The sequence below is a fragment of the Rhinichthys klamathensis genome, unplaced genomic scaffold (genome assembly GCF_029890125.1).
Source record: "Rhinichthys klamathensis goyatoka isolate OS25496 unplaced genomic scaffold, OSU_Roscu_1.1 h1tg000035l_1, whole genome shotgun sequence".
Lineage (NCBI taxonomy): Eukaryota > Metazoa > Chordata > Actinopteri > Cypriniformes > Leuciscidae > Rhinichthys > Rhinichthys klamathensis.
This window is the reverse complement of record NW_026606583.1, coordinates 4,155,620-4,168,737: the sequence shown is the minus strand read 5'-3', so window position 1 is coordinate 4,168,737 and position 13,118 is coordinate 4,155,620. Positions and strand designations below refer to the sequence as shown.

At 37.0% G+C, this 13,118-nt stretch overlaps 1 protein-coding gene across 3 annotated transcripts in view; it reads left to right on the top strand.

The window, feature by feature from the left end:
* The window catches only part of prkg1b (protein kinase cGMP-dependent 1b), a 175,240-nt gene extending 163,267 nt beyond the window's left edge, over positions 1-11,973 (top strand). For 2 of the 3 annotated variants that reach the window (XM_056245936.1, XM_056245935.1), the window contains exons 10-18: positions 7,370-7,466; positions 8,467-8,606; positions 8,712-8,801; positions 8,895-9,036; positions 9,968-10,131; positions 10,247-10,369; positions 10,639-10,701; positions 10,974-11,040; positions 11,697-11,973. In XM_056245936.1, coding sequence (XP_056101911.1) covers positions 7,370-7,466; positions 8,467-8,606; positions 8,712-8,801; positions 8,895-9,036; positions 9,968-10,131; positions 10,247-10,369; positions 10,639-10,701; positions 10,974-11,040; positions 11,697-11,795 — 985 coding nt within the window. In that variant the 3' untranslated portion in view covers positions 11,796-11,973. Of the gene's footprint in view, positions 1-7,369; positions 7,467-8,108; positions 8,307-8,466; positions 8,607-8,711; positions 8,802-8,894; positions 9,037-9,967; positions 10,132-10,246; positions 10,370-10,638; positions 10,702-10,973; positions 11,041-11,696 lie in introns of those variants that run through there. The other variant, XM_056245937.1, reaches the window with a different exon arrangement.
* The last annotated feature ends 1,145 nt before the right edge of the window (positions 11,974-13,118 follow it).

Genomic DNA, 13,118 nt, shown 5'->3' with positions numbered 1-13,118 from the left:
AGCAAACAAACAGCGCTACAGAGCGCGTTTTGTCACTACCTTGAAAGAGAAGCAGCAGAAAGCTAGAAGAAGCTAGCCATAAACACTGAGGAGTGACTTTTCCCTTGTCAGTGGTGTAAATATGTAGTTGGATTGTTTCATGTAACTTAGTTCTTCTCCCTCGCTGTGTTATGGCTTTGCTATGTGGGGATAAATGTGCTGGTTACGTTCGTGAGACAGCTGATTAGCAGAGGTGGGAGTAAGTCACTAAATGCAAGTCTCAAGTCAAGTCCAAGTCTTAACATTGCAAGTTAAAGTCAAGTCATTCTGTTGTAAGGGTCAAGTCAAGTCAAGTCATACTCTTTGTCAAGTCAAGTCAAGTCGCAACTTAGTCATCAAGTCATACCAAGTCGCACACAGGCTAGTTTTACAGATTTTTTAACTCTGGGACTTTTATTACTTATTTAGACACAGAGGGCTGATGGGTTACAAAAATAAATAAATTAACTTGTGTGTAATAAATAAATTAGCATTAAGAAGCACTTTAAATGCTCTAAAATAAAAATAAATTAAATGAACACAAGTAAACAAGAATTAATACAACTTTTCCCATCTTGTAAAAAAACAACTAAAAAGATATTGCATTCTAAATTAGTACTGTATGCCAAAGTTTGTATGTTCTTACTCTAAACATCCAGGTGATTTGATCCCATAACACAAAATATTATATGGAAATTTTAAGAAAACAAATCTAATAATTTAAATTATTTAAACCCGACTATTATTTAATACATGGGTCGTTATAACTGACGTTCTCAACTACTTTCTTTATTACTTTCCCCCGCCCGCAACATTTATGTTTTGTCCCGCTCCCGCCCGCAAAAATACTTTTTTTTGTAGCCTACCTCCAAATACTTTTAAGTTAGCCTACGTGTCGCCACCATACACATGAGCATAAATGCTCCTGATAAATTATTTGTTATTAAAGCATTAACACACAAACCACTGTTAGACATAAAAGCAAGCAGCTCCTGCGTCCATGGTTTGGCATGACTGCGCGCCCTAATTCCTAAAAAGCTGACATCAGTTCATCGCGATCTCACACATCTCTGTTATTATCAATGAAGCTTTCATAATATATACACTTTGTTTGTTATAATTCAAGGATTTGCCAGCATACAGAATTCATCACTGAACAAAAAGCCCGTTTTGAGCGGTGAGGGAAGTCTATCGTAAATGCTTCTGATTGGCCATTGCGTTCCTAGAAATCAACACATATGTCTGTGATTGGCTACATCGCTCAACGCTGCAAACATGTTAGAAATAGAAACATCTGGCCTGTAAATCGTTTCTATTTTGTTTTAGTTGTTCTTATTGCTTTTCTGCAACAGATGAATAAAAATGTATTAGTTTTTATGTTTTATTCATAGATATTTCTAGTTTGCGGGAGTCCCGCGAATCGTTTTATTCTCCCTCAACCCGCACACACAGAGTGAGTGCATTACCGCCCGCGCTCCCTCTTATGACGAATATTAAATACTCAATAATTTTTTTTTTTTTTTTTTTTCACAAGTCATTTCAAGAAATAGGCACAAGTCCGAGTCAAGTCTAAAGTCACAAGGAGCAAGTCTAAAGTCAAGTCTAGTCTTTTCAGAGGTCTAGTCAAGTAAGTATCAAGTCCAGAAAATTGCGACTCGAGTCTGACTCGAGTCAAGTCATATGACTCAAGTCTCCCACCTCTGCTGATTAGTACTCTTGTCATTGACCATAAAACAATATGTTACAGGAATCACCAACCCGTCGATCGCGGTCGACAAGTCAATCTTGGAAGCATTTTAAGTCGATCGCGAAGAGTTTTCAAAATCAGAGAAAAAAAGCCTATTGTGTGTAGTAAATGGTGTCTAGGGGATGTGGAGGCGCGCGCGCTGTTACAATCATGTCAGTTTTGCCGCACGCACCTTTGGGCTCATGCGGATGCGTCGAGTTTAAACAAGGCTTTACGCTTTAACTAGCTCAGCCACAGTAACAGCTCATATTTAGCCAGCTAAACTTTTACCACCCTGTTAGAAAAAATATATAGTTGCATAGTTTCATGTGGTTCTTCTCCCTCGCTGTATTATGGGTTTGCTATGTGGGGAGAAATGTGCTGGTTACGTTTGTAAGACAATCAGCTGATTACTATTATTATATTCTATAGACCTTGATCCTCACCTGACTATGGCTTCGTAAACTTTATCCATGATGTGGTTTATAATGGACTGTGGTACAGAAACAGTGACAATGTTACTCACTCTTGGCTTACTCTGACTATTCTGTGCTGTCTCAGACGACGATATGTGTGTCCCGTTTTAGCCACCGTAGCTTTTTCGAAAGAGAGGGGTGAGCAGTGGGCTGAGCCATTAGTGCAACTCGCAACCGAACCGCTAGATGTCGCTAAAAAATACACACTGCACCTTTAACCCCTTAAGTGTCACCGGCCAAATCCATTACATTTTTAAAACAGTAATATCCTATACTACACCTAAACTAATCTTGACAAACTATATATCATTTGAAAGCTTAAAATCTCTAGTTTCCATATTTGGTGATTGATTTTCAAAATAAATTACAGAGGAGCTGTAATTTATCAATTTGCAACAAGAATATTTTCATACTTCTAAGGTGTGTTTAGACCTTTATTTTGAAATAGTGATGAACATGAAAAATCATGAAAGAAGGGTAGAAACCTCAGTTTGTTTTCATGCCAAGAGTTCAAAAGATAGCATCCATTCAATTATTTTAGAAAAAAAGGTCTGATTTTTTTTTAAAAATAAATAAAAAAATTATAGATTCACCATTTGTGATGTGGCAGGAAGCTATAATGCACATACTTGTTCTTTTTGTGTTTCTTAGAGGTTGAATTCATATCAAAATCTGCCAAACTTCTCATATTACTTCTGAATAAGATGTCTACTTCATAAATTGTAAGAAAATTGTTGAAATAATGGTTCATATCACTCAAAACACATATGGAAATTGAGGCGCCCTTATATGGGCAGTAATGGAGTCTGGTTGTCATCTAGTGAAAAAGTTTGGTACTGCGCCCAAACAAAATCTTACTGAAAGCTCATTTTTTGAGATATCAACCTAAAATTTGAAACACAACTTGTTCAGATTTTTGGCTTTTTTTCTTCTTTTTTTTTGCAGTTTTAGAGTCGCCCAGATTTTGAAAATATATATTTTATATAAAATATGAATAATTAATTTTTTTACATTGTACATTTTCATAAACTCAAACTTCTATAATTTTTTTTCTGTTTCACTTTCTTAATTTATTTCACTTCTACAAAAATCTGCCAAATGTCTTTTTTAAAACAAGACCAATCTTACGTCTATATTCCAAAGCATTCTTGAATTACAACCATTTAAGTTCGAAATGTGCATTTTCATGTATATTAAAAAAAGGGGGGGGGGGGGGGGGGGTGGGGGGGGGGTGACACTTAAAGGGTTAAAATAATTTCATTTCATGCATCACATTTAAACACGCAGCATAAAGCGAGACCGTCTCACCGGTTTGAAAAAACGGTTTGCTTATAGTATGCTTGTAACAGTATAGAGAGAACACAAAGTAACCCCAGTTGTGCATGGTGAATATCTGCGTGGTGGCGCAACTGGTGAACCGAGTGTGCTTGTAGTTTGCTTCTAGTCCGTAGTTGTTCCTACATTCAGTGTACATATATCTGTTTCCACTGTCTCACTGATGTTCTCCGGATACGTGAGTTACTGAGGGGTGTCTGTAAAATGTCAGAAAAAGGCAAATTCTTAAGCTGTGCCATTATTTATAAAGATTACTTTATTGTATTTGAAGCACACAGCAATGATGCTATTAGCACACTTCAAGCCTACTTGGAATGCCATTACAATGTGTTTTAAAAGCCCTAAAAGTTGGTTATCAGTATAATATGAATGTATGTTCAACACTCGTACAGTGCAATTGAATTGTAAGTGTAATGTCACAAAAATACATTTATAAATGATGCTGAGTGAATTCTGCATTTCAAATTTTAAATACAAGAGTATATTTAAAGTGTACATACGTGTACTTGGAAGAGTTCCACTTTAACACAAACAAGCATATTTAATACAACTTTCGTTGAACTTCAGCACTGCCTTTGGACAACTTAAATGCATTTAGTACAAAATTAGTTGTTCCAATTTATCAGACTTTAAGTACACCAATTTATAAATCTGTCAAATCCATTTCAGTTATGCTACCATTAACAGTAGGCAGCGCACTAGGTTTGGAACGGAGTCTATATCAAATGATTTCTTCCAGTAGAGGTTTAAGACCCAAGTAAAGCACTATAAATCGGCTTTGGATATTTCAGACTGTCTTATCAAAGCCTCTCAGTCAGTACCCTGTACTTGTTTACTGTCCCATTAACGGGTCATAAGTACATATGGGTTACAAACTGTAACCAATGCTCTCAGCTACGGCAGTGGAAAATCTCTCTGGTTGACCGTGCGACGTCAGTCATCAGTAGCTCTTCTCAGAGCTCACACCTAACATATCACCTGTCAACAGCTTATCTGAAATCCAGCCCACTCCGCTCTTCCCACTTATGGAGCTCAAACACTTGAGGGGTTATGCTTGTAACCATAACCATGGAAAACAACCTTGGATTGTAGACTCTTGTTTAAAAATGATTGATTTGAAGAATAAATGTAGATGATGTAAAAAGGTTAATGACAATTAATAGACTCTTTTAATATGACTTTTGAGTTGCCTATAGTGATTCTGTTGAACCAGTGTTACACTGTGTTCTCATACATTTAACATAAAACTTGTATTTCTGTCATCACCATCGCCCTCGATACTTTTGGTTCATCTTCAGAACACATCTTTCAATATTTTTGGTCAATTCATTCGTAATCAACATTTTCAAGCTTCAAAAAGTACATTTTAAAATGAATCGAGAAGTTAAACCAAGTCTTCTGAAGAAACAATCACTTTAAATGATGAACAGATTTAATTTAGGCTTTCATTCACACATAAACATTGTATGTGCGTAACTTGCGAAAGTCAATGACGTTTGTTTTTGTGGGTCATTTTTGTTCCAAAGATGTGAACAAAAGTCTTATGAGAATTTTCTTTAAGGGTGAACTATCCTATTAACTGCTGATTATATCAATTACCTTTAGTATATTGTGCCCCAGTACACAACCATGACCAATATAGTTTCATTTATCAAATTAGAACTCTTACTCCTAGACTTGAATTGCAGTTTATGTGGGGCTAAGAATTTTAATTTGTTTAATTATCGTTATTTTCCCCAGAATACTGGAACCAGATGATTTACAAGCATTCTTTTGTTGATGTGGGTGGGACGATGTACCAAAATACTGCCTTCTTTACAGAAGAATGACTCTCGACGTTGGCAGAAGCAGCCAAATCCCTATGTGGCATAATCTTCTTATGCAGACAAGTGCAGTGGTCTCTCATTGGCGTGAGAGGTTGGAGGGGGCAGCTGCCCCACTGCCCATGGAGTCTTAGTTAAATATGGAAACTTACTGCAGATACTGTGTCCTTGCCATGTCAGATATCAGTGGTGGTCCTCCAGGGTGTTTTCCAGCTTCTAAAGTGACATGAGGGTTTCTGCGCTTGTACTGAGACTTTGACCTTGAGACTTTTAGCATTGTAGCATCTAAATTTGTGAAAAGTATGGGGAAATCCTATTATTTTACTCACCCTCATGTCATCCCAAACCCGTATGACTTTCTTCTGTGGAACACAAAAGTAGATATTTTGAAGAATGTTTTGGTCCAATGAAAGTTAATCCCATTGGTTTGAACTCTTTCGACCAAAATTCATTTTTGGCTGAACTATCAGGTTATAGCTAGATACTTTGGACCAAAATGTTCTTCAAATGATCTACTTTTGTGTTCCACAGTAGAAAGAAAGTCATACAGGTTTGGAGCGACATGAGTAAAATCATTTTAATTTAAAGGCTGGGTACCTTGTCAAACTTGGTAAAAACCAAATGTAATGTAAACATTTGTAAATCTATGTAAATCTCTAGGTCACACAAGAGAGTTACACTGAAGCCTATTAAGAATTAAATTAAATCAATGTCAGATTTGTAGATGTTTGACATTTGACAGATGGTTATAAATAAAAACATATTTCTTTAGGGCGAGGACTGTAACCCATTCACAAATTGTCAACAGTTTTTTTAAAATGATTTTAAGGAGTAAAAAAAATCAGCTTTTCCCCTTGGAATTGAGTAAGAATGCAAGCATTCAGCTTGAAAAGTACTCGAGTAAACTCCTCAAAACAATTAAGTGTAGTAGTGAAGTACAATAACCAAAGATACCTGATTTTGGTCCCATATGACATGCCATCTAGCTAAAGATACATTTTTTCCAGTCTTTCAGATGATTTCTTCCGGTCAGAAGACCTAGCTATCACACTTATTTCCAAGATGAGCTAATTTTGTTATGTGTTAACTCGAAGGTTCACAGTCTCTCGGTGCTAAAGCATCTAAATGGACTCATTATTATGTAGCACCAGTGTCCTTCTCAAGTTAAACTTGAACTTTAAGGAGAGATGTGGTGGTGTGGGGGTAGAGCGGGGAAACCTTTTCTGACTAGGTGAACCATAAGCCAAGTTCACATGCTAAAAATAAAGCTGGATCAGGCAAGGCAGTATTAGCAGAGACTGCCACTCACATAGAGAACAAGCTCACTTTTGGAACGGATTGAGACTTTGTCGCAAGGACAGCATTAGTCTCGCCAGTCAAGCGTACTGTCCCTGGGCGAGCACAAGGAAAGAATCTCTTGCTTTGTGAGATTTTCAGCAAATCAGCGAGGACCTTTGCTCAACTTTTAGTACTGTCTCTGCTGATGACAGTGACAACTTTGGGTATTTCTGCAGCCAAACGTTGTGTCCAGAAGAGCTTTCACAGACCGATATTGATGCGGAGAGACTCCACCAATCTGGATCGCTTTGTCCGTCGCCAGACTCGAATTGCACTGCATCCCAAATCTCGAAATGTAACCTGGAAATGGCGCCTTAACTCCACTTTTGAGCAAAGACTATTGTTATTATTCTGCCATATGTGCTCTTGAGGCAAGGACTATACTCCATATTGCAAGCAAAATATTGCAAGTTCATCTTTGCAATATTGCTGGTCGTTTTGAGAATTGTACATTTAACTGTTTCACAGTATTTGATTTGGTCAAACCACAAGGAGGCCACAATGCGTGAGCTACTTCCTATCCCGGTAAAGGAGAGGAAGGAGAGGGAGCGAATAAACAGCATTCCTGCCCCAATTCCCACTCCAACATTCCCTATTACCTACTCTATCCAAACCTCTAAGAAGTTTCCCTTTTTCCACTTCAAAAAATGCAGATACGAGGCGGAGAATGCCTTCTTCTCCAACCTGAAGCTGGTGGACTTCAACATCATCGACACCTTGGGAGTTGGAGGATTCGGAAGAGTTGAGCTGGTAGGATGGTCCGCCTTATATATGTGTGTATTTTATGTTTGATGTTTTCATGTAAATAAAAAAGGTTTTAAAAAAGCATCAGCCTCTATAATAAAGCACTACAAGGTGACTGCAGCAAGAAAACAGTGAATGCATATGGTTTAGTTGCTTTATGGTACTCTGCTTATGGTAAGCAACACCCCAAAAACAAAAAATGATGTTAACTGATAATACAAATACATTTTACTAATCTACATCGCAGGAAATATGAGCAGCTCTCAAATGATCTACGGTGCTAAAGGACAGATCAGGCCTGGGAATGCTCTAGCTCTATTCAGGGTAACTTTCCACAACAGAGCTCATAGGGTAGACATCTGAATTTCTGCCACACAAAGTTCAAGAAGACTAGTTTGTTAGATAGATAGATAGATAGATAGATAGATAGATAGATAGATAGATAGATAGATAGATAGATAGATAGATAGATAGATAGATAGATAGATAGATAGATAGATAGATAGATAGATAGATGTTCCAATACAAATCATTAGTGTGTGACGTTTCCTGCATGACCATTTATGTTAGGGGGAAGAAAATGACGGAAACGTCGACATAGAGAAGAGGGAAGAAATCCGCATTGCGGATCAGACTCTGTTGTAAAGGAAAGCCCAGAGGTCCGGGAAGAGGATTCCCCTTTCCACGCGCCTATTTCTGGCAATGCGGCAACATATTAAAAACAAGTGGCCTTTCGCCAGGGAGTTATATATGCTTGTAGTGCTATCCGTTTGCTAGATAGCTACAGGATCGAATGAACATGCAAATGCCTTCATGAAGACGCAATGTGAAGAATTCCTTCTCTCAGTCAGTCTATTTCAAAGACCCTTTACACATTAATAGACCATGATTCAAGTGCTAAATTAACACTAGCACTTGTTTTTATGTCTTGTTTCCATAGGCAATTTGCTTATTAACACCTTTTCTGTGCTCATTTTTTCTTTGTGTGTGCCATTGGTGTCCACAGGTACAGCTCAAGAGTGAAGAGACCAAAACATTTGCAATGAAGATTCTGAAAAAGCGTCACATCGTGGATACGCGGCAACAGGAGCACATCCGCTCTGAGAAACAGATCATGCAGGAGGCTCATTCAGACTTCATTGTAAGGTAGGTGCTAAAACCTCCTGAGAGCATCATTGGAAGGCATATCCTAAAAATACCAAGGCAAAAATAAAAATTGATTGACAAAATTGTGTGGTTGTGTTCCCTCAGGTTGTACAGAACTTTCAAAGACAGCAAATATCTGTACATGTTGATGGAAGCCTGTCTTGGAGGAGAGCTTTGGACCATTCTTAGAGACAGGTAGCCAAATTGCTTTTTGTGATGGTGGCAGGTGCTAATCACTCTAAACAATAGAAACCCAGTAAAACATCAGTTTTTTTTCTCTATTCATAGAGGATCATTTGAAGACTCAACTACACGGTTTTATACAGCCTGTGTGGTCGAAGCATTTGCTTACCTGCATTCCAAGGGAATAATCTACCGAGATTTAAAGCCAGAAAATCTCATTCTGGATCATAGAGGATATGCTAAGCTTGTGAGTATACATTTCAAGATCATTTTTAATGAGATGACACATTGTGAGGCTGGTGAATTTTAAAGACTGGCCTTAGTGTCAAGTGGTATCAGGGGGAGGGACTTCTCTTTCTAGTGAGCATCTGATTGGACAACAAATTGTATACGCCTCTGAGTGCAAGATGAGTCATCAATAATTTTGGTCCATTTACCCAAAATCAGAAATACTTTTAAATGCTTATATCTTTTTCTTATCAACTTTTTAGTACACTAGGAAATTCAAAGCTACACTAAAAAATGGTGGGTTGTTTTCAACCCATGTTTGGGTCAAATATGGACAAATCCAACCGTTGTGTTTAAAACAGTTGAGTTTGTTTATATTTGACCCAAACATGAGTTGAAACAACCCAGCCTTTTTTTTTTATAGTTTAACAGACATGTAGCCTGGGAAAACCCAGACAACTTCCGGCAAATTTAGATTTGCTCTGAAAGTTAGTCTGGCAAAGAGCTCATTCAAGCCCATTTCCAATCCGTCGAAATCGCGGCACCAATCAGAAACGTTGGGGCGGGCTTTACACGATGACGACAGCGCTGTGATTTTGAAGCAGATTTTGTAGCCTACATTACAAAGATGGATGCCGCCGTCGAACATCACTCGTTCGAATCAGCTATCGCGTCTGTTTTAAGCGAATTGAACATTTCCCTTTTGTCAAAAATCGAGCAAAGAACAACACTCGGAGATGTTTCTGCATCTGCATACGTCATCTCCTTCATCGCTCTGATTGGTTCTGGGTCTATCCGCGACGTCCGTTGGTGACGCCCCTCTGGAAATGATTTGTCTATGACACTTTGCCAGACCATAACTCAGTTACAACTGAGAATGCTCTGGTTTTAACCAGGCTAACAGACATGTACTAAAAGCTGTCATTTTTATGTCCATTCGTCTCTTGTAGGTGGACTTTGGCTTTGCTAAAAAGATTGGATTTGGGAAAAAAACATGGACTTTCTGTGGAACGCCGGAGTATGTAGCCCCAGAGATCATTCTTAATAAAGGCCATGACATCTCAGCAGACTACTGGTCATTGGGAATTCTTATGTATGAACTCTTGACTGGAAGGTAAATCATGTTTCCTATTACTGTGTTTGAAAACTGGTTTCAATCAAGTTAAGCTTTGTGTGTTTAAGTTTACTCATTCTAATTTGGTCAAATCCGATGTGTATTTGTTGTTCAGCCCACCATTCTCAGGACCAGATCCAATGAAGACATATAATATAATTTTAAGAGGAATCGACATGATAGAATTTCCAAAGAAGATCACCAAAAATGCAGGCAATCTAATTAAAAAACTATGCAGGTGGGTACATTTGAAAACCCCTTAGGTTCAATCTGTGCTGATTTATTGACAGTTATTGACACATTAATACTCTATTTCAGTTGAGTTTTAAATTAACTTGAAATGTTCTGCTGCTCCAAAGCTGTTAACCTCTATCACACATTTATACCTCACGGTTAAAACAAATCCTTAGTTTGGAATAGTGTATCTGGGTTTGGCAAAGGCAATTTTAGACAAAATCAGGTCCATAAATTAATCACTTTTTTCCCTCCAAATATTGTTTCCCCCAGGGACAATCCGTCTGAGAGGCTAGGAAACTTGAAAAATGGAGTCAAAGATATCCAAAAACACAAGTGAGTGGCCATTTGAAAATTGTGGTTTTCAGGTCTAGAAAAGTACTGACACATTTATAAAATCATTAGTCAATGAATTAATATGTATTGTCAATATACTGTATACAAACTATATATTTTGTCTTATGCTGTTCATGGGGTCAACATTTTTTGACATTTAAATCTAAATCTATTCTATTAAATTGAAATGTTTACATTTATAAGAATGATATGTGTCATTCAACTGGAACACCACACTACGCAGGATCTTTATTCTATCTGTTCCATCATAGATGGTTTGAAGGCTTTAACTGGGAAGGCCTGCGCAAAGGAACTCTCGTACCTCCAATTATTCCTGATGTGAGTATTCCACATCCACATCTCCAGAGGGTTGAGCAAAATCCACATAAAAAGCTCCTTTTTAATTCATAAGTGTACATTTGAATTTAAATGATAGGAAGATCGAATTAACAGAACTGCAATTTAAATAAATTCAACAGTCACCAAAACCTTCGTGACAAAACATTTACGTCGTACATTTTGTAAATATATAGTAATATAGTAAATACTGTGAGAAGAATTAACACCATTAAAACAGATTTTAATTTCGCCATGAAATACAGCTAAAAAACCTCCAGATTTGCTTTACGTGTTTGTAGGGCTGCACAATTTGGCCAAAAATATACTGTAATAATGATACTAAAAATAATTATTATTATTATTGAATTAATACAAATTAAGAATAATAATACTATTATAATATTTTACTGTGAAAAATCTTTAAGTATAAATAATATATAATATAATAATATTTTTATTGTATAGTGCAACTGTAAAATTACTACAAATTGATTGATTAATTGATTTATAAATGAAATACTTTTAATATTTCTTTTTGATATTTCAGACACTGAATAATGCATAAACAATGCAGAATCTTATGTGTTTGACATTCACATTACTGCTCAACATTTGTGCGTCTAACATCCCATTTCCTCCACTCACGTTCCTGTTAGGTTGCAAGCCCGACTGACACCAGTAACTTTGATAGCTTTCCTGAGGACAACGAGGACCCTCCCCCAGATGACAATTCCGGCTGGGACACTGATTTCTAAAACTGAAACTCGTAACATGCCCCGCCCTGGAGCGTCCCGTGCGATTCGTCAGCCTGAGGGTTGGATCGAAGAGGAGATTGGAAGACGCCTAGCCCAGCTCTGTGACACCAAGTTGCCTTCGCCCATGCTTCTGTCCTGCGGTGCCACTGGGGGCGTCCCAGCTCCCCGCCGCAACCCATGACTCTAATCATAAAGACTGGAGTTCATATTTGGCCTCAGATATGGACTCAGACTGGCACCAATTTTTCATAAATGAGCCCTTCATATATATATATATTTTTTTTTTCTGTGCTGTTTTATGTTTGACCGATTGCACACACAGCATTTGCAGTTTTGTGTCTGGGGTCTTCAAAATAGAATCATAAGTAGAGACAGGACTATGATCTGGGCTGAGTATTGATAATGTTTCTAAGATGCATCTCAATCAGGATTTTAGTTTGCATTTACTTTTAATCGTATGACATAGTTGTGTGTAAGATACATTTGGAACAGAAGCACACCAATGTCACATACTTAAAAAAAGTTCTGTATAGTGGATACAGATTGATTTTTAGATATGATTAAATTCATTGCCATGTTGTCCTTTTTTATGTATACTCCTTTAAAAGCGATAATCCATCCAAAAATAAAACTTCTTTACTTTCTTCTGTGGAACACAGAAGCTGATAATTTGAAGAATGTTGGCAACAACGGTCCAATGGTTTCGGTTTCCATTGACTTTCATTATATGGACAAAAAATACAATGGAAGTCAATGGGAACGGACAATTTTTGGGTGAACTATCTATTAAATCTTTAATCCGAATCTTCTAATAAAAGGTTTCTAGACTGGATATTTTGTATTTGTAGAATGGGAAACTTTTACTTTAAAATACTGTTTCATCATTAATGAATAACTACACAGAAACAAGTGAGTAACACAATATTAACTAGTAACTGTTATTAACTAACAGGAAACTCTGATTAACGAATTAGTAAGTATAGCGCTCAGTTGAATGTGGTTCACTATAGCTAATCAATAACTACAATTTTTTTCATACGTCACAGAGGAATGAACTACATACAGGTTCATAATTAATGTAAATAATGTATAATTAATTCTAAAGTGAAGATCATGGTAACCCACTAGTAATGAATCAAAAGACTTTAGTCAATTATTACAGAGTTATCCTGCTTTTCACTTCAGAATACTGTTACAAATAATTAATAATTCATACTGAAGGATTTGGTAATACTGGAGTCATTACTAGTGGGTTACCATGATCCTCACTTTAGAATGAATTATGCATTATTCACATATGAACCTGTGTAGGTAGTTCTTAGT